The following is an 18,497-nucleotide window of genomic DNA, read 5'->3' as shown; positions in this document are numbered from 1 at the left end:
AAATCTGACCTCGTTTATTTTTTTCCTTTCTATTCTCAGCTTTGAACACAAATCTTGGAACACATCCTGTATAAAAATCACATTTCCAAAAGGCCTCCGTATTAAATGCCACTAAAAAAGCTTTGCTGCAGCCGTGAGCAGAAATCTGCCTACCTATTCCCAGAAAGGCGCAGCTGCACATCCAAGAGGGTCAGTGTTATTTCGCTGTATTCTCCCCTTGATTATACGAGCTGAGCCCATCAAACCCAGCATAATTACAGTAATTTCACCCTTATTTATTCTAATGCAGTTTCCTATCTGTGAGGTAATTATGCGCAATTTTTTTCGCACCGAGGATCTTTCTGCCTTAACAAAGGAGATAGTGCTGAAAGAAAATTTCTGCTACAGCAGGAAAAAAAGGGAAATAGGTGAGCTGCCATTTCGTCACTGTTCCCTTAGATTTAGCCTATGTATAAGACTGACAAATTGCTTGCAGGTGTACATCAACGAGTTGTCAATGCGAAGAGGCTTCAAAATTAGCAAGGCACAATGTCACAGTAACGAGTTTTCCTCTGTCTTCCCTTCCTTACATGTCTCCTCACAGCAGATCCACAAGCTTATATTAGGTTTTACACAAAGAATCTTAAACTGTCATTTAAATACAGTCATCTAAAAAAAAAAATCATACGTCTAACATTTTATCTCAAGGATTTATTCTTTAAAAAAACTGATAAAACCGTCATCAACAACAAGAGAAGGAAAGGAAAAATGAAAAAAATGAAAGAAGAGTAGAAAAAAAAATCTATTTTATTTATAGGCCAAGTGGGTTTCCTGTATTTAATGATCCCTAATTTAGCCATCCCGCTAAAATGTAGGAAATAAACATTTAGCACACACCTTTCAGCTTGATATTGGAGCTTCCTCTCATGATGTGTAGAAATAAAAAATGAGGCAGATGAGCAGTAGCATCCTGCAGCACAGACACAAGATCGACGCTTAAATTCCATAAAATGTGCCGCATGTGTTGGTCCAAGCTATAGCAGCAGAGTTCAGAATATGACTGAAAATGTCTGCTTTATTTCCCCTCTTTATAGCCGATGGAAAAAAAAATTGTAGATTATTAGCATAAATGTTTACTCCTCATTACGCTGATGACATTGTGCACTCGAGATCTTGGTAATCTTTGGGGGAAATTATGAGTAATTTTTTAAAATTTAAAGCAGCAGTTACCATGCAATTCAGGCTAATTCCGCGTAGGCTCCACACGGATATAATTATCGTTGAGTCAAGATGTTAGACTAAAAACTATGCATTGATATTCCCATTTATTATGTACATACAACTTTGACAATGTTGATGCTTGAAATAGCGGGAAATGGTCTTGTGTAAAAATTACACCCCATATTAGGACATCTAAAATTGCGAAGAATTATATAGTAATTGCAGGCTTTCAGATTTGAAAGCCAAAATGCTCTAACTAGAGCAAATGTGGATGAAATTACAGATCAGAGTTTAAATGAGGATAGGGGGGTATGGCATTTAGAAGTTACCAAGAGAAATGCAAAACTAAACCGCAGCAAACCCCAATCAATGAATGAAACCATAACAAGAAACAGAAAAATCTTCTTCTTCTTCTCTTTTGTTTCTTTTTTTTTTTTTAAATCATTCATCAGGAAGCAAATAATGAATGAAAACAAATCCTAGGGCATTCATTTAGGAATCTGTGCTGATTAATATGTCTAATTCAGCTGCAATCAGTATGGGCATGTAGCTCCTATCAATAACTGGATAGGTGTACAAGTGCATATATGTGCTTACAGCACAGGCTGGGTGCATGCCTGGGGATCTGTCTGATGTTGTCAGCCCCCGAGGGGAGGCTCCATCATGCAGATATAGCAACCGCTGACAAGCTACAGTCCTAATTATGTACAAGGAAACGATCCCACTTTATGGCCTGTGGTCGTTTGAAGGGAAGCGTGTGGGATAGGCAGTGAATGAGAACTCACACAAAGTGAGATAACTAAATAATATGAGCCCCTCTCTACCTGTTGTAATCATAAACAGTCCAATAATTTGCTAAACAAATTGAATTAAAATACTCTTATATTTTACAATATAGCCAGTTAAACGTTCCATCTTATAATGTTTTCCTGACTGCAGTAAACGCAGCCTATGGACGTCTGCCTGTTTTCCATGTAGCCTACAGGTCTTAGTCTATATGAGCCACATGAATAATGTGGGTCAACCTACTCGTCTTCAGAGATCTGAGACTTGACTTGTTGTGAGACGTGAGAAATGTTTCCATGATGCTTTAGCTATAGCTCCAGGCCGTCTTGGATCTAGTTCCTGTCTCTTTCTCTTGTTAGGCTGAGTTCATAAAATGTCTGGAAAGTAACTCTCTGACTCCACAGAGTCTGAGGAGCTTGTGCTCATTCATACCCACCCTCATCTTCCCCTCTGGCATGCCAAGGCATGCTGCTGTGATCAGCTCAGCTCCCCCGGGCCTTCTCTGACTGCCTGTCGGTGCGAGCCCCGGCAGGGATATATCAGCTGCTTACGGACACGGGTAAATAAATTGAAGAATATATTTTCTTCACAACATAACACTTGCCCACTTGTCATATACCTTAAATGCGTTTATGTAAACAGCAAACATATTTTATAGCCTTTTCTTTTCTTTTATGCTTGAGAAATAGCGCTTAATTAGTGACATGTTAGCTAGCCTGAGCGTACGTGTTGCTATTACTGAAACCATCCAGGCTAACCTGCAGACAGTTCTCTGCAATACTGTTGCTTAGCAACAGAGCTAGCGGCTAGAATAATTGCTATAGCTATTAATTTAGTTAGTAGCCACAGTTGTGTATTCATCTGTTTGGGGCAACTAGTGTCAGCATTTTAGGGGCGCAATACAATTTAATTCAGTGGAATTAATAAGTCTGATGCCTTACATTGTGAGAAGTTGTGACAACTGTTCAATAAAAACAGGCCATTTAAGCCTACTTGTCACAAGATAGCATAGGTAGCCTATAGCCTATGTAAAAATAAATAAGCAAATATAAAAGATTAAATAAATAAAAATAATAAATCAAACAGACTATTAGGCAATATAGCTAACAGCTCTAAATGCTGTTTCAACTGGTTTGAATAAAGTATTTTTCATATAGCCTAAGGCATTAACAATAGGGTAAATCCGCACATGATCTGTAGGCCTAATTTTGCACACAAAACGTTGATATAAAATGATAAATAAAATAGGCATAGCTAAAAATAAAAACAGTCTTCACACGTGGTTATTATTTGTATTCAAATTGGTCCCACATGGAAAGAAAGTAGCAGAAACAAATTACACCAAATAAATAAAAAGTCGGATGCAAATTCACAGAAAACATTTTATTTAAATAACGTCTGGCCATATATGGAACACTGCTAAAATAAATAACACAAAAACACAATTAAATGGAATACAAGTAAATCAGAGGGTGGGACAATCAGTAGCACGATGGTTAATGGATTTGCACCAATAGCCTAATAGAGTCAAAGCGACATGGGCTATCAAAAAGCTGTGGTAAAAATATTTACAACGTGGATCCAGACAATTAGGCTACCCCCAAATATACTTAAATCAACTACATGAGGAATGAATAAAGGTATACGGTGTTGTTTTTTTTTTCTTTGTTTTTTTTCCGCACAACGAAATGAGGTTACATTGGAAAAAAGGCACGATACAGTTGACTTGTGCTACATGTGACAGGTTTTCCTGCTGCCAATAATTAATTTTTGCAGGAATGGGGGGAAAAAGAGAGAAAAGAAAAAGTGACGTCCGCGTAAAAGCAGGCTTGCGCCCAGGCTGTGATTGCTTTGGGTAATAGTGGTTCATTCATCCCTCACATAAACAAAATAAATAAATACAAAAATAACTGTAGAAATCTGTGTCTATCATTTACCAGTGCGAAAACTGGCAAGGTCCATGAACCTGTCTTGCTCCATTAATTTTCCTTTTTTTTTTTTTTTTTTTTTTTTTGCGTGTAAAGGCGCACACGAGGTCTGTAAAATGAAGCTATTGGCATTTTACTATTTTCACCAGTATTTTCCGATTTAACCCCAAATGTTTCTTTATTTCAGAATATCGTCCCAGCGCTTATGGCGGAGCTGTGCTGGTGCTGGATCAGTGGAGGCTGCAGATGCGTTGTAGAGTTCGTGGTGGAGTACCAGGAATAGTTAGCCAAAAACGACGAAGGCGCAGTCGTGTTGGAAGGGCTGCTGCTCTGAGGTAAACTCGAGCTGACAGCATTCATTCTTTGAGTCTGTGGAAAATCCCAGGCAGTCGTTGGCGGAGACGTGCACGGAGGAGATTCGCTGGAAGCAACGTGTTGCTCTGGGGGGATTTCTCCACTTTTCCACAGCTTCTTGAACTTGGAGCGGCGGTTTTGGAACCAGATTTTGACCTGCACCAAAGGCAGATTAAGCATAAAATTGATTAACACATATTCTCTGAATTAAAGTCCCGTTGTCAGTTTAAGCTTCTTTTCAATATCACGCCATAACGTGAATATTTGACAGCACATCAAGCCACATCCTAGATGTACCCACCTGTGTTTGCGTAAGGCCCAGTGAGGCCGCCAACTCTGCCCGTTCTGGTAAAGCCAAATACTGCGTCTTTTGAAACCTCCGTTGAAGTGCAGCCAACTGGAAGCTGGAATAAATTGTTCGAGGTTTCCTGACCTTCTTTGGTTTTCCATTAACCATCCGGATTTCTGGCTCGCTCTCTTCTTTCTCTGAGGGAACATTCAAATGCAGTTGTCTTTATACATAAAGGCTTTGCAATTTTTCACTCCTGTAGAGGTTTTACGCACATTTGCACCACTGATATTGTGCAAATACAATTTGTATAACGAATAATAAAAGTATGTTAAGAGGCAGCATTGTCAAGATTTGTTTATTATGTTCACAAGTAGATTAACAAAACATACTTTTTCAAGTGCATTTATGCAAAATAATTATTCTACCTGTGACCAGATTACAACCATAAGGCAAAATGTTTTTAATAATTAATTCAGCTTGCACACAGAGTTGTAAAAATCATTACAAGAGCTTGCTTACCTGTGTCAGCTGGAGTAGGAGAGGAATTGGACCCGTAAGAACTGTATGCGCCATAAGACGAGTTGAAACCAAGGTCGTATGACTTTGCGTTATATGGCACCGAACTAGTGGCGCTGCCGTGGTACTGGTAAGAGCCGAGCTGGCCAAATGGAGACCCGGCGCAATGGCCAGGCTGCTGGCCGTTGTAATAGCTGCTATCCGTCGCCGTTGACACCGGCAGAGTCGGGGACTCCTGCGATTTGTGCAAGCTGTGGTAATTGTTCGAGGTAATCTGGTTCGAATGCATATCAGTATTTAAGTTTTCAAAAACCCCAGTCATCTTCAGAGTTGAAGCGGAGCAGTCTGGGAACCTATGCGCTAAAGGCGCAAAATTGCGAAGAGCGTAAATGAAAACACAAGTTGAATCTTGGATCTTTTTGTGAGTCAAAACGCATCCCCGTGGAAACTGTGGCAAAATCAGCGGAAGTGGTGTCCTTCTCACAGTGGCCTGTGATTAGCCTATCTGCTACGGTTGGCGGTGGGAGCGCATTTATGTGAGAGGGAGAGGGAGAGCTACTGTGTCTAAGGCGACCAATGAGTAAGGGCTGCACCACTGACTACTCCCCACTGCATCCACCCTCCATTATTTGTTCAGGTCTGTCTGTCTCGATTGTCTACCACAGTTTTCTATCAAAGCATTTTTTTAAAGAATCAGAGCAATGTTTTTTTCATCCAAGCTAAAGGTAATAGATATTATATTATTATAACTTGTATCATCTCTTTTTTGCTCTCATATGATAAAAAAAAAATACATAAAAATACACAAGGTGTTAGAGAAAACATTCTTCAAATCCATGCCCTAAATTAGTTATCAGTGGTTTGTGGTTTGCTTGTCTTCCTCTGGATGTTATGCTTACTAAAACGTCAAAAGTTAGTTGTTGTGCTTTTTGAAATTTTGTTGAAGAAAACACAAAATGTTAAATGAGGTAGGACTAACAAATTTGGTTCGAATAAAAAAACGCACAACAGATGGACAAGGGGGACTGACCACACGGGGATCTAAAGGTGCTGATAGAAAGTCAGCTCAGTGTGTGATGATGAAGACGAAAAGAATATTGCAGCGCCACCATGTGTTGGGAAATTCACTTCTTTCTGTATACCCTCGTGCGCACGTGGCATACTTGAAACGACCCTCTTATATTCTAACTCAATCTATAGATGTGTGAACATGTCCAGGTTGAGATGAAGCACATGTTTGTTGCTTCACACTGTGATGCACATTTGGTGGAAGTTCAATGATGAGCGTAACGTTGTGTAATGGCACAATTGTAGAAGCGGTTGCGGTTAACGCCGTAAGATGGCAGCATACTTCCTTTTATTAACAACTGGCTTGACGGGCTTAACATGGAATTTGAGTGTACTGTTAAAGTAAATGAATGTTGTCTGGCTGACCATCACAGAAAACTTTATTAAGGGCCTGTATCGTATTGATTAAACCATATAGATGCTGACTAAACTCTGGCTTCTTCTAAATTGTGAATTTACAGCCTGACCAAAATAAAAGTTGACATAATAAATAAATAAATAAATAAATAAATAAGGATATACACTAATATTTTGTTGGATAGCCGTATATATTGTATATGTATATATTTATGTAAATATACTTGTTTGTTATTCCTGTAGTTCTAATTCTTTTTTAATTTATACTTATATTATTAATGCTTTATTAATAAAGTTGTCTGAACTTGAACCTGATGAATCCTGACATTGTCATCTTGGAACATGCCCGTGCTATCAGGAAAGAAAAAAAAATCCATTAGTAGAATAACCTGCTCATTCAGTATATTCAGGTATCAGCTGACTCATTCATTGGACATGTAATGTTGCTGAACCTAGATCTGACCCACTGCAGCAACGCCAGATCATAGACTGCCCCCACAGGCTTGTACAATAGACACTGGACATGATGGCTGCATCACTTGATCGGATTCTCTTATTACCCGGATGCACCCATTGCAATATAAACAGAGCCCTGAGTTCCAGTGTTGTTGTTTTTTTATTCAAATTCACCAAATGTTTAAGTGATTAGTGCATCATTCAGAGTTTTTCCTCTGACCACATTTCTTCCTGTAAGACAATGGTTCCCCACTGTCCTTCCAGTTTTTAATGTATTGGACAGTTCTTAATCCAGTTTTAGTAGTTACTACAATCTCTTTAGATGTTTTCTCTACTTGATGCATGCCAATGGTTTGACTCTTCATAAACAGACTAACAGGTTTTCACTGACCACGGGTCATGTCTTTCCACATGATTGTTAAAGAAATAAGAAGCTACTCATTGCATCAGTTGGGGTTAAATAACTTGTTGCTAACTGAAAGATAATCACCCATGCAGTCTTTTTTTTTTATTAGTCAAATCCAGGTAGCGACTGTTTTTTTTTGGCCAGGCAGTGTATTAAAACATGCTACAACAACAAATATTTGAGTAGAATTGTCCTCTAGAAAGAAAAGTTCTACAAAGCCCACACTTTAAAAACTTCATACACAGTATAGAACAAGCATGTTATATGGTCACAACATCATAAAAGGTGAACAGCCTTAAAATCAATTGAAATAGCAAGAAAGTTCCTCTGATGCACAAGTCATCAAATTTGTAGAGGAAAGTCTGTGATGACTTAATTCACAACATATTTCACAATAAGTGAGGATGTGGCTGAGTTGACAAACGCCTATAAAAAAAAATAAGTCCAAAGAATTCATTTAGGTCTTCAGTAAAGTTGGGAAACAGATTTTAAAGCTGCAGCAGCAGAGGGAGAGAGAGCAGCAAATCTCTTGACTCTAAGTCCAGACAAAGATTAGGATGAAATCATCGATGGAGGTTTTGTTGTCAGCTCTTGAAAGAAAAGCTTCTCTACAGTCACTGAATTTTATGTAAGACACTTTTTAGACCCTGTGTTATACTCACTATAAAATTCAACTGAGCCCTCTCTGTCATAAAGTAACTTCATCTGAGTTATCATTCAGTTTGATCCATGTCATGTAGCACCTGTAGTTATCACATTTATCCTGCCTGGCTGAGCTTGTCACTCCTCTGCTACAGGACCCCAAGCTTGAGTCTGGGGAGGATTCTTTCAGCCCATTATCTTTCAGCACACTCCTACGTTCGACCACTGGAGCTTCATGTCACTGCTCATTATTGGAACAAAGTCTCTGCCATCAGAGCCACAGTAAGTAACAACTCTTTAGGCAGAATCACATAGAAGCTGAAAATGACCCCCACCCTTTTTAATTCACATAGATAACTATGAGGTCATGGGAGCACATATCTTTGTTACAAAGTTTCTAACTTAAAAAAAAAAAACATCTTTTTCATATTTCACCTGGTTGAACAGGCGAGTTTTGTTCAGCGGTTTGTTCAAAAGCAGAGCTTTTTATATACATGTAATCCATGTCATGTAGAGGAAAATAAAAACAGCTTTAAAGCAAGACAGATGAAGAGAATGCAGTTTGTTGTATATTTAGATAGCAATCAACAAAGATTTCACAAACTAGTTTGCAATCAGCATCGGGTTATGCTTTTACTGCAACACCAACTCTATAGTTTAAAGACTGGGCAACAGTTGTAATGCCTTTGGTGAAAGTCATAGAAATATAGGATATTTCTGCCTTACTTGTGGTCATCATTAAAGGGAATTATTTTTGTTTTAATGTCGGCCATGCCAGTAACTTGATAATAAATGTGGCAGAGCAGCTGTTATACTGGATGTTTAGTGACATGGAAATAATGCCAAATGACCGGTCATAGATGTAAGCAGCTTTTATCAGATATTTCTTGATCAGCCTTTAGCACACTACTCATACAACATCACGTGTAACAATTATAATAAATAGCTATCATATTTGTTGATGGTTAATTATTAAAAGGACATGTTCATTATATAAAAAATAACACTTTCTTTAACTGCTTTAATAATTTAGTCTGATGTCAGCTGAAAAACTTATTTATATTTTTTAAAACCACAAGAACTCTGCATTGAAGCTTACAGGGACATACTCAGAAAGAAAAAAGTGGTCTTTTGCTGTTTTGAGATAATATATTTGACAGAATGAAGTCAACACCAAATCAAAAACCACAATAAAAACACAGCTCTGGCAGTTATTATTAGGTATCTTTGGTCTGAAAATATCTTATTCAAAGAACTGTGCAGACCTGCAGGGCATTCGACAGAGTCTAATTATCTAGCCTTCACGTTTTTGTCCTAATCCACTGTACCTCAGTAGGATGTAAAACCTCTTTTTTTCCCCTTGAATTTTGCTTGATGGTAACAAACAAACTTAATAAGCAGTTGGCATCGTTCACTTAACTTAAAGAAAGACATGGCATAATAATGCTCTGCCACTGTTTTTGTTTAATGTTACATCCCGATTAGGAAATCTTTCTTCTTTAATTTTACTTTCCTAGTCATTAGCTGGATGTTCTGATTTTGTCATTATGCACTTGCCATCCCTTTGCTATTAAACAAACACATTTGGTTAAAAAATAGCCCATATATGGATTATTTTTTAACCTTTGCCACCAAAAACGTAAAACACATGGGAAAGGAGTGGAAGTGATATCCAGGATTTACTGAGCTGATGTGTGGTGGAGAAATGGCATTGTGATGCGTTAACCTGCCAGTCATCCAGGACAGAACCTCAGCCTTCCCATCTGAGATGAAGTTTTTTCCAGACTAATTCACAACAAAATCGTGCCTATTAGATAGATTAGTTTTAGCTGTCTCTGGTAGAAATGCAAGTCAGGGAAATTCGTTAGTCATTTTGGTGTGATAGTGCTGAGCTTAGTTTGCTGGGTGTGCTAAGGTCAGTTTCTATAAGCGTTCTTATATGGCTTACTCTATTCTTCATGGGTCCTGTTGGACAGATCCAGAAACATCCTATAGAAGAGAAGGAGTAGGGTCAAGTTGCTGTTTAAAAACACTAAAATAGTTAAAAAGGAAGTTTTGTACCTCTATGCCGCACTACATAACCATTAACTTATTTGCCTTTCTTCAACTTGGACTTGGAATTGTGAATTACATTTTAATGTAAAATGTAAACATGCCTGATCAAAAGTTTCAAACAAAACAGTAAAGTGCATGTCTCCTCATAGCTTGGATGTTCTTGTGACATACAAGCCAAATAATTAGCCCTGTCAGTCAGCACTGAAGTCATCTGCACCATGAGTTCACTTTAAAACTCTGGGAAGAGAACCAGCATGCTGACAACATGGCAATTCTCTGCCTGATATCGACCATTTGTCTTGAGGAATCAAAGTGCGCAAAACAGGAAGTCCCTTTGAAAGATAACAACCCTGACATGTTGAGGAGTATTGATCTAGGCTGTTTGTTATCTCGTTTTTTATGTGTTGCAGAAACTCAAATGACAAAGAAAACTCAATTCTTCTAAATGCCTGGCCACTTCGAGCACTGAGCTGAGGTTTAAGAAATCTTAATAAAAGCTGGGGGTTGACAGAGTAGGAAGAATTCAACCAGACAGTTTACTGTTTGCTTGCGTTTGATAAAAGGAAAATTACAACATAGCCGACAGTACAGAAGGACAGGCAAAGGACTGGTGCTTGCACTGATCACTGACCAGTTTAGCTAGATAATCAAGCTTGTGTTTTGTTGATCTTTGCAGGTTGAGTTGACGGAAGTTGGCATGAAGTAAAGTCTGTATGCTCCACAAGTGTTTGCTTCACGCAGAGATTTTAGCCAAAGATTGTTCTGTAGCTTTGGTTTTTAGTATGAATTTCTTGTTCTTGTTCTGCGTGAAGGGAGTAGATCTGTCTGGCTTCCACTGTTAATCGTTGTTTGGACAAAAACATATTCTTAAAAACAATGACCATGTTCTGATGTAACATCTCTTGCTGTTGGAGTCAATGAAGAAGACATCAGATCCCCTTAAATCAGGTTTATATTCTTAATAAGTAAACCCAAGTAAAAACAAACAAACAAAAACTATCTTTTTCATTTATAGAGAATATTTAGCATGTAGTGTGTTTCATGTTTAATTGATAATGTTTTCATGTTTTATTTAACACAGTTATGTGATAAATTACAATGTGTAACTCATTTTAATTTGGATTTCAGCATAGTAGATGCCCATGTCTTGTTTAATTTCCTTTATAAAGTAGATTTTGACAAGCTAAAGCTAAATGTAGAAAACTTATTTTCATTATAATGTCATTTCCATTAATAACATACAGTATATTGTAGACTGGCAACCTGTCCAGAGTATACCATGCCTTTCACTTAATAGCTGCTGGGATGGGCTTCAGCCCCCACAACCCTGCATTGGAAAAAAAAGTGGGTGTAGAAAGTAGATGGATGGATATATAATATATATTATACCCATTACAAATACTCTACATGTATTAATTTCAAGTGCACATCTTTTTATTGGTGCATTCCTTATCACTGCATGCTTGTATTTTTACAATAAAATGGTGATACATGATTTTAATATAACTTGATTTTAACATAGCTGACATGCTGATTTAGCAAAGTGCATGTGAAATATTCTTTATTTCATTACATTAATTAATAATTCAAATACAGTAGCAGATATATCAAATATAACCTAAGTGGTTTCAACACAGCTTAAGGTCTACTGAAAGCAAAAAGGTTCATTCAGTTGTACACAATGATCCAGTTGTGCTCCCTACATATGATAAAATAGATATTTTATGTACTATACTTTGTATTTCCTTTTGTGAAACACAGCAGGTTCCTACACCAGTCTGGTGATTTGGCTGCCCATAGATTCTCTTACCAGATTTCCTGCTGGGTCATTTGCAGCAGTGAGTTCATCATTATTGCAACTTACCCTTTAACCAAATCACATTACAGCAAGTTTTTCAGTCCTGACTTAAAAAAAAGCTCGTGCCAACGAACATAACAGCAGGAGGGCTCACTTCTCCATTGTTTCCAAGTGGTTTTATGCCCATTTTGTTGAGTCAGCAAATAAAAACCTCTGAATCTCATGTGCTTCTTGCGAACATGGAAATGATTTACCAAGTGTTTCTTGACCTCTTTGTTCCAAAGGTTGGGCATGTTTAGCTCCTGGACACGAATGGAGTAGAAGTTGGAAAGCTTCAGCAGTGTGTTCATGACTGAGCATGTGTTTCCTTGCAATTAGTCATGGCAGCTTTTCCCCTTAAGAAAGGCTATTTTTAACAACAAAGGCCTTAATGACGAGGACAGGCAGACAATAACAATGGAAGGACAGTGTTCAGTTTGGAGCTCATAACAGATGCAAAGGTTAATTTTTAATGCTTCTCATGAGGATGATCTGTGTAAATGATCATTGTTATGTTTGTTTAAGATGCTGACACAAACTTTTACTCATTATAAAAGACTAACCTATCCAGTATTAAAGCTAAAAGAAAACATTTAACATTTTCTTTTTATTTAGACTTGAATGATTCTTGTGAGGTTGTAAAATGTTTTTTGGGGTCTATAAAAAAAACCCCCATTAAAACCTGAAAACCTTTTATAAACCTATTACTCTTGTCTTCATGAAAACCTCACCATAACATATGTGCTTTACCAAAACAGTGTTGGTGTATGATATGATTGGACATAATTTATAATACACCCCAGAGGGCAGGAATTTGCACTAAAGCGGAAATGATTTCTCATTTTGCAGGACTAACAAAGGAATCCCCAGAATTCCTGTGTCGTCTGCACGGCCAGTCACGAGAAAGAATTCAGAGAGGTCTGCGAGGTCCCACATCCCTTCATTGTTAATTCAGTGGCACACCCCCACACCCAGGAACCGCAAATGCAAGCGGCCCTTTGTGTGAGGGGAGAGGAGCAGATTTACTGCGGATGGGCTCCCTACAAAGGACCCACAGCACTGTCACAACAGGACCGGGATCAGCTGCTCCAACTTTCACACAGTTTGGGTTAACATGGAGCTTTACACGGCCACTGATGCAGACACAACTTCTGTTATCACTCAGCATCCTGGCACAAACAGTTCGAGACCTTTCCTCCCTGTCTGTGCACGGAGTCACAACTACGATAGTCTTAGTGGTTTAAGCACTTGTCTGAAGGACAGAGTTATTTGTTGGAATTTAAAGCTTATTTGAATAAACTCCAGAAACTTTCAAGTTAGTTTCAGATGTCCAAATCTTTAATGCACCACATGACTTTTCTGTTTGCTGCTAAGTTTATTACAAGACGTTTGGAGATATTTTATTAGTTTTTTCTGTCATTTTTCCTTACTTTTTCTTATGTTTCTCTTTTAATACTGTTTTTAAAACCTATTTACATCTTTCGTTATGTTTTGTTTGTTGTGTATTTATATCTTAATGCTGTACAAATGAAATTGCCTTAAACTTAATCCTTGATTTCAGTGTTGCAAATGTGCTCACGTTAAATGTTCACCTCCTTCTCACTTTACCCAACAAAATTATAACCAGTGCTGCCATAGTTATGATATTATATTACTATTATCTCTTTTGCCATCTTGTCTTTGAATATTTTTGTGTAAACATTGAATTTGGCAATAGTCATCCAGCAGTACAACATATTTCTACCTCTTCTTTGTGCTGCATAAATGTTGCGGGGACTGCTGGAATGCAATTTAGTCTTCTGAAAGCAGTTCTAATCTAAACAAAAAATTACCTATGCCAGCTGTAGACTTTGAGTTTTCTTGCCTCTCTCTTGGGGTTTGCTTTCCTCCTCATGTCGCTCTTACGTAGACTTAAGTTTGAAACTTAACCCCTTAGAGCCAGAACAAGAAAAAATTGGGAGAAAAGTCCATTTTTTAAAACTCTGACGTCTTTATTTGGTCCTTAACATAGTGTAAATTTTTTTTACCAAAAATGTTTTTTTGTACATTTACTGTGTGAAGTTGAAAAAAAAGAAGCAATGTCAAATTTGATATATCAAAATTATTGTAGTGCATCTACTCTTATGTCATGTCTTGTATGTTGTGCTGTGTTGTCTGTCTGTCAACATAACTCACAAAGTGTTACTGGATGGCTTTTGAATTTGAGGAAATTTTTTTTTAAAAGATTTTTTACTATGGAGATAAATTTTGCCATTAGGCTTCTAACTCAAAATAATGGCCACACTCATTGGTAAAAAAAAAAAAGAAAAAGAAAGAAAAAAAAAGAAAAAAGAAAGAGGTCATAGAGGTCTGGCTCTCTGACTGCTTCTACTGTTACTATTCTATTCACTAGGGGGCAGAAGACAAACATCAGATTGTGTACAACAGGGTTTTTGAGTTTTTACCATAAAGTGATGCAAAAGTTCTTTAGAAACTGTATGTATCAAATATGATACACACTGCTCCTACACACCAATAGTTTCAACACAAAGGTGAGAAAACTATCTAAAATCTCATTCTATTAACTCAAATACTGGTCTGAGTATCTGTCCAAAAATCTTTCAATTTATGTCTAAATGTGCTTCTAACAATACTGGATCTGAACGTAACTACTGCACAATTCCACTGTTTAAATTGCCAACATTATTCTGTGTGTATTAAAGCCTTTGCAGTTGTGTTATGCCTTGACACACTTACAAATTGTCTGCACCAGCTGTGCAATTTGGACATACCTCTTTGACCCTTTCTAACTTTTGGGTTTAGTTTCCTCCATCACTCTGATATGACTTCAGGACTGTGAAATTTAAGGAGCCAGTCCTTCTGTCTTGTCAGGGTTTGAATTTCAGAAGAAGGTAACAGAAGATTTTTAACATTTAGGCAGCAAATCAGTGGAGTCTTTTTGTAACAGTATACTTGTGTCTAAGTAAATCAATGATAACTCTAGACTTTAACAGCTTAAAACACCTGCAATGATACTGTTTTGTAAAGCAATGAAACAATATTTATATAACTATGGTGGAAATTGTGACAAACTAAAAATTTTAGCCTAAAAATTTCATAGAAAGAAACAAAATATTAATTTACTTTCTTGGAAACCTGAAGTTGTTAAGAAAAGACATATTTCCAACACTGCTACAGCACAATGTTATGTTGTCATTAATCAGTGTGGCACATTATTGTTCGGTGGGTCAAATAGCTGAGCCAAGTTTCCATCTAATAATACAGAACAATTTTGCTTGAGTCATCTGTTATATTTTGTTGAAGAGGGAAGCATCAGAGACGATGTCAACAGAGTGAATAAAACGATTTCATCAGTGTTTGGGCTGGAAAGGCATCTGCCCAGTTTAACTGAGCAGGTTAAACACTGGGCCAGAGGCAAGTAAAAACATATCTCAACAGAGTTAAACTTATTCAAAAACTGTGAAATATGTATGAGGAACATTAGCAACTTAATATATCTTTCATGATTTTACACTGTGGACCACACAAACCCTCATGAAGTGAGTGCTCAATATTGTCAGCTAATCTATGAAGAAAGGCCTTGTCACCTGCAGGGGGTACCACATGCTTGACCTGCAGTCAAGCCTCTCTGGTTTCCTTCTTCTCACCCCAACCGTCCTCTCTCAGCTCGTGTTGGCACAACTACCAAAGAAACCACAGACCTTAAAGTGCTGTTTTGTTCAGGAAGGGTGAATTCAGGTTAAGATGATTACGTGCCTTTAGATCACAAATATGACACACAAAGAAGAGAATTAGACAAGCTTTAGTTTCTTTATAAGTACAATAAAACCCATCAAACAGAAAATCTGTGCAATTCAAAATGCTACCACACCTGATTTTAACTCATGTACCAGCAAATATTTGTCCAAACATGACCCATGCCTGAAACTTTACTTTCAACACAAGTCCTCCATCTGAAGCAGTTTTATTCAGACCCTTAAATATGACTCAGCTAAATACATAGATCTTTTTTACAAAACCACGACTAACAACTTGGACAGAATTCCAGGTATTGTCAAACAGACACACGACAAAAGTTGAAAACTGCCCAGAAATCAGATAGTGATCAGCTTTCTTGTGTGCATGTAAACGGTCTCAGTCAGATGAATAAAGACAGCTGATGATGACTGTAGGAGGGTGTGTAGAGAAATCTAGAGGAATCTGTGCTTGAGATCTATAACAATCTGATGCATCTGTCAGCAAACCAGCACAGCAACAGGCCTTTCACATATTTTACACCAGAACCACCCCAAGTATTTTGCGGCAATTAGGAATGTGACGAACACCCTGCTGCACCCCTCCACCACCCACACTGCAGCCCCCATCTGCCAACACACACACATACATGTAGAGACACACATTGACTGGTCTTTCTACCTTCAACAATGCCCACATTGTGTTGCGTTCTGCTGTGTGACCGTGGCCCAAACTGGTCTGAACTTCACACCAACATCCAATGAAACTACTTCATTTTCCTGGCAGCTTGTGGATGATGACACATAATGGCCCATACCACTGCAGCTTGTGGGTGGAAACCTCAAACTTTTAACATGCCAGTTTTTCAGAGACTTTCATGTGTTTGTAAGAGACTTTCTTCAACCTGGAGGATCTCAATATTAAAAGTTGAAATGGCTTCTGACATGATTTGCCAGATTTTGGTCTTGAGCTGACTGTGTTTTGTAATCACAAAGCCACCTCCACTATGGTGATTATTTATACATGAGCACCAGCAGTGTGCTCTTAATGATGACACACATAAATATTTTATTCTTTTTCTTAGAATGATAAATCCCATACCAGAATATATTACCTTTCACCAAAGAGGGTAATTAAGTAGTTTTTTTTATTTGTTTCTAACAATCCAGGCTTCTTACAATAAATCCTTTAATTATGAGATAGAATAACCCTTTATGGCCTTCAGCCACTCGTCTCCTTGTCTGGCTGAAATTGGGAGGTTTATTTGTCCAGCTGACAAAACACTTGCAGTTTATGGTCCACCCAACTAAAATAGCAAAGCAACCTTCATTTATTTTCTCCTGGTGGCTCAATTAGTCTACTGTCTGTCTAGCCCTAGAACCTGTAAGTAGCAGCTGTGTGACAAATAATAGTTTATATGAAATAACTTGTTGTATTTTAGCTTAGCAAAAACAGGAAAAATGTGACAACTTCTAATCCAGTTCATTTAAGGTTTAATGATTATGTAATCATTAATAAATCATGAAACAATGAAGTGAAAAGGGTGATTTGATAATTCATTAATTATTAATGAAAGGAATGAGTAAAGTTGGTACAGTTTTATAGCTTATTTCTTACAGCAATCGTAACATATATGGATGGAACAATCACAATAGAAAATTCAAGTTATTTTATTGTAATTAGGTAATAACCATTTTGTGAGTTAGCAACATTGAAACCTGTTTCAATCTATTTTCTGTTAAATTGCAGAATAAGCAAAGACTTTAATGGTGAAAGAAATAGGAAATATCAAATGGACATTAGAGTATGGTCAGACTAGAAGCACTTGCATGTTAAATTTCTAATGAGTAGAGAAAATTCATAATTAAAGAATGAAGAAATAGAGGTTATTCATTTAATGTCATCATAGCATAAGGTTTATTTCCAAGCATGTGTGACAATGAAAACTATGTACAAAGCAAACATGACAAATTAGTGCTGTTGTGTTGCTCCGGCTGAACTTCAATCTATACTAAAGGACGTCAAGTATGTCCTAATAGAGAACTTTACCAGATAAGATCCCCTGTCAGTGACCTCAAAGTAATACTTTCTTATGAATTCCAATAAATTCAATCATACCAGTCAATTAGATAAACAACTTTAGATTTAGATTTATTTAGAACATGTCAGAAAACAAACAAAACAACAACAAGCTAAAGAAAATGAGCAGGTGGACAGCCCCACCCCATTTAAAACACAAGCACCCAAGATATGTCATTTCATTTCATATTTGGAAAGGGAGAAGTTTTTTTTAAGTCTAAACTTATTTGTTCCTTTCCCATCTGTATTTACACAATTTACATTCCAACAAGCTCAGTCAGCTTTCATTTTAGAAACAGAACTATTCAAATAAAAGTAAAATGGTGTATTAATATGTATGATTATCATCAGCTCAGATATTGGTGCACAACAGGAGCAGTAGCTGTGGTCTAACTGTAATTAGTAATGAATGAATCACTGAAGTTGAATCACAGTTAGACCTATGAACCGCTCATGAAGAAAATGGCAGCATTGTCTATTTCTATGCATTCATGAACCAGTCATTACTAAATAATTCATTAATGTAAAAACGTCCTGTCTGTTCTCTAGTAACTCACCATTATCTAGTTTCCTACCAAATTACTGACCTTCTTAATAACGTCTAAACTTATACTTGTGATTTATTCCCTGGCCACTGATACCAGTTCTACAAGTCTACACAAAATTGTATTTTAACTCATTCATTCACACTTCTCTGGAGGTATCTCAGATGAAAAGGGTTTCATCAGGGTGTACCTTGGCTGCGATTCGTCCTGCCTGGGCGAGAGGAAAGGGAGGGAGGGGGGC

General features: G+C 37.4%; 1 protein-coding gene across 1 annotated transcript; it reads right to left on the bottom strand.

The window, feature by feature from the left end:
• Positions 1 to 3,354: 3,354 nt before the first annotated feature.
• Positions 3,355 to 5,748, bottom strand: dlx2a (distal-less homeobox 2a). The gene is made up of 3 exons (XM_042000841.1): positions 5,080 to 5,748; positions 4,570 to 4,754; positions 3,355 to 4,424 (listed from the first exon to the last, which is right to left on the bottom strand). Exons 1-3 carry the CDS (start codon positions 5,396 to 5,398, stop codon positions 4,098 to 4,100), a joined length of 831 nt encoding a protein of 276 aa, XP_041856775.1. The 5' UTR covers positions 5,399 to 5,748; the 3' UTR covers positions 3,355 to 4,097.
• Positions 5,749 to 18,497: the final 12,749 nt, after the last annotated feature.

The sequence above is a fragment of the Melanotaenia boesemani genome, chromosome 12 (assembly GCF_017639745.1).
Source record: "Melanotaenia boesemani isolate fMelBoe1 chromosome 12, fMelBoe1.pri, whole genome shotgun sequence".
NCBI classification, from domain to species: domain Eukaryota; kingdom Metazoa; phylum Chordata; class Actinopteri; order Atheriniformes; family Melanotaeniidae; genus Melanotaenia; species Melanotaenia boesemani.
The sequence above is the reverse complement of the archived record's forward strand: the minus strand, read 5'-3'. Positions and strand labels throughout refer to the sequence as shown.

Coding starts and splice junctions, on each gene's coding strand:
- dlx2a (XM_042000841.1), bottom strand. CDS start 5,398: ATGACTGGGGTTTTTGAAAACTTAAATACTGATATGCATTCGAACCAG. Junction 4,755..5,079: donor TCCTACTCCAGCTGACACAG/GTAAGCAAGCTC, acceptor ATGTTCCCTCAG/AGAAAGAAGAGAGCGAGCCA. Junction 4,425..4,569: donor TGGGCCTTACGCAAACACAG/GTGGGTACATCT, acceptor CCTTTGGTGCAG/GTCAAAATCTGGTTCCAAAA.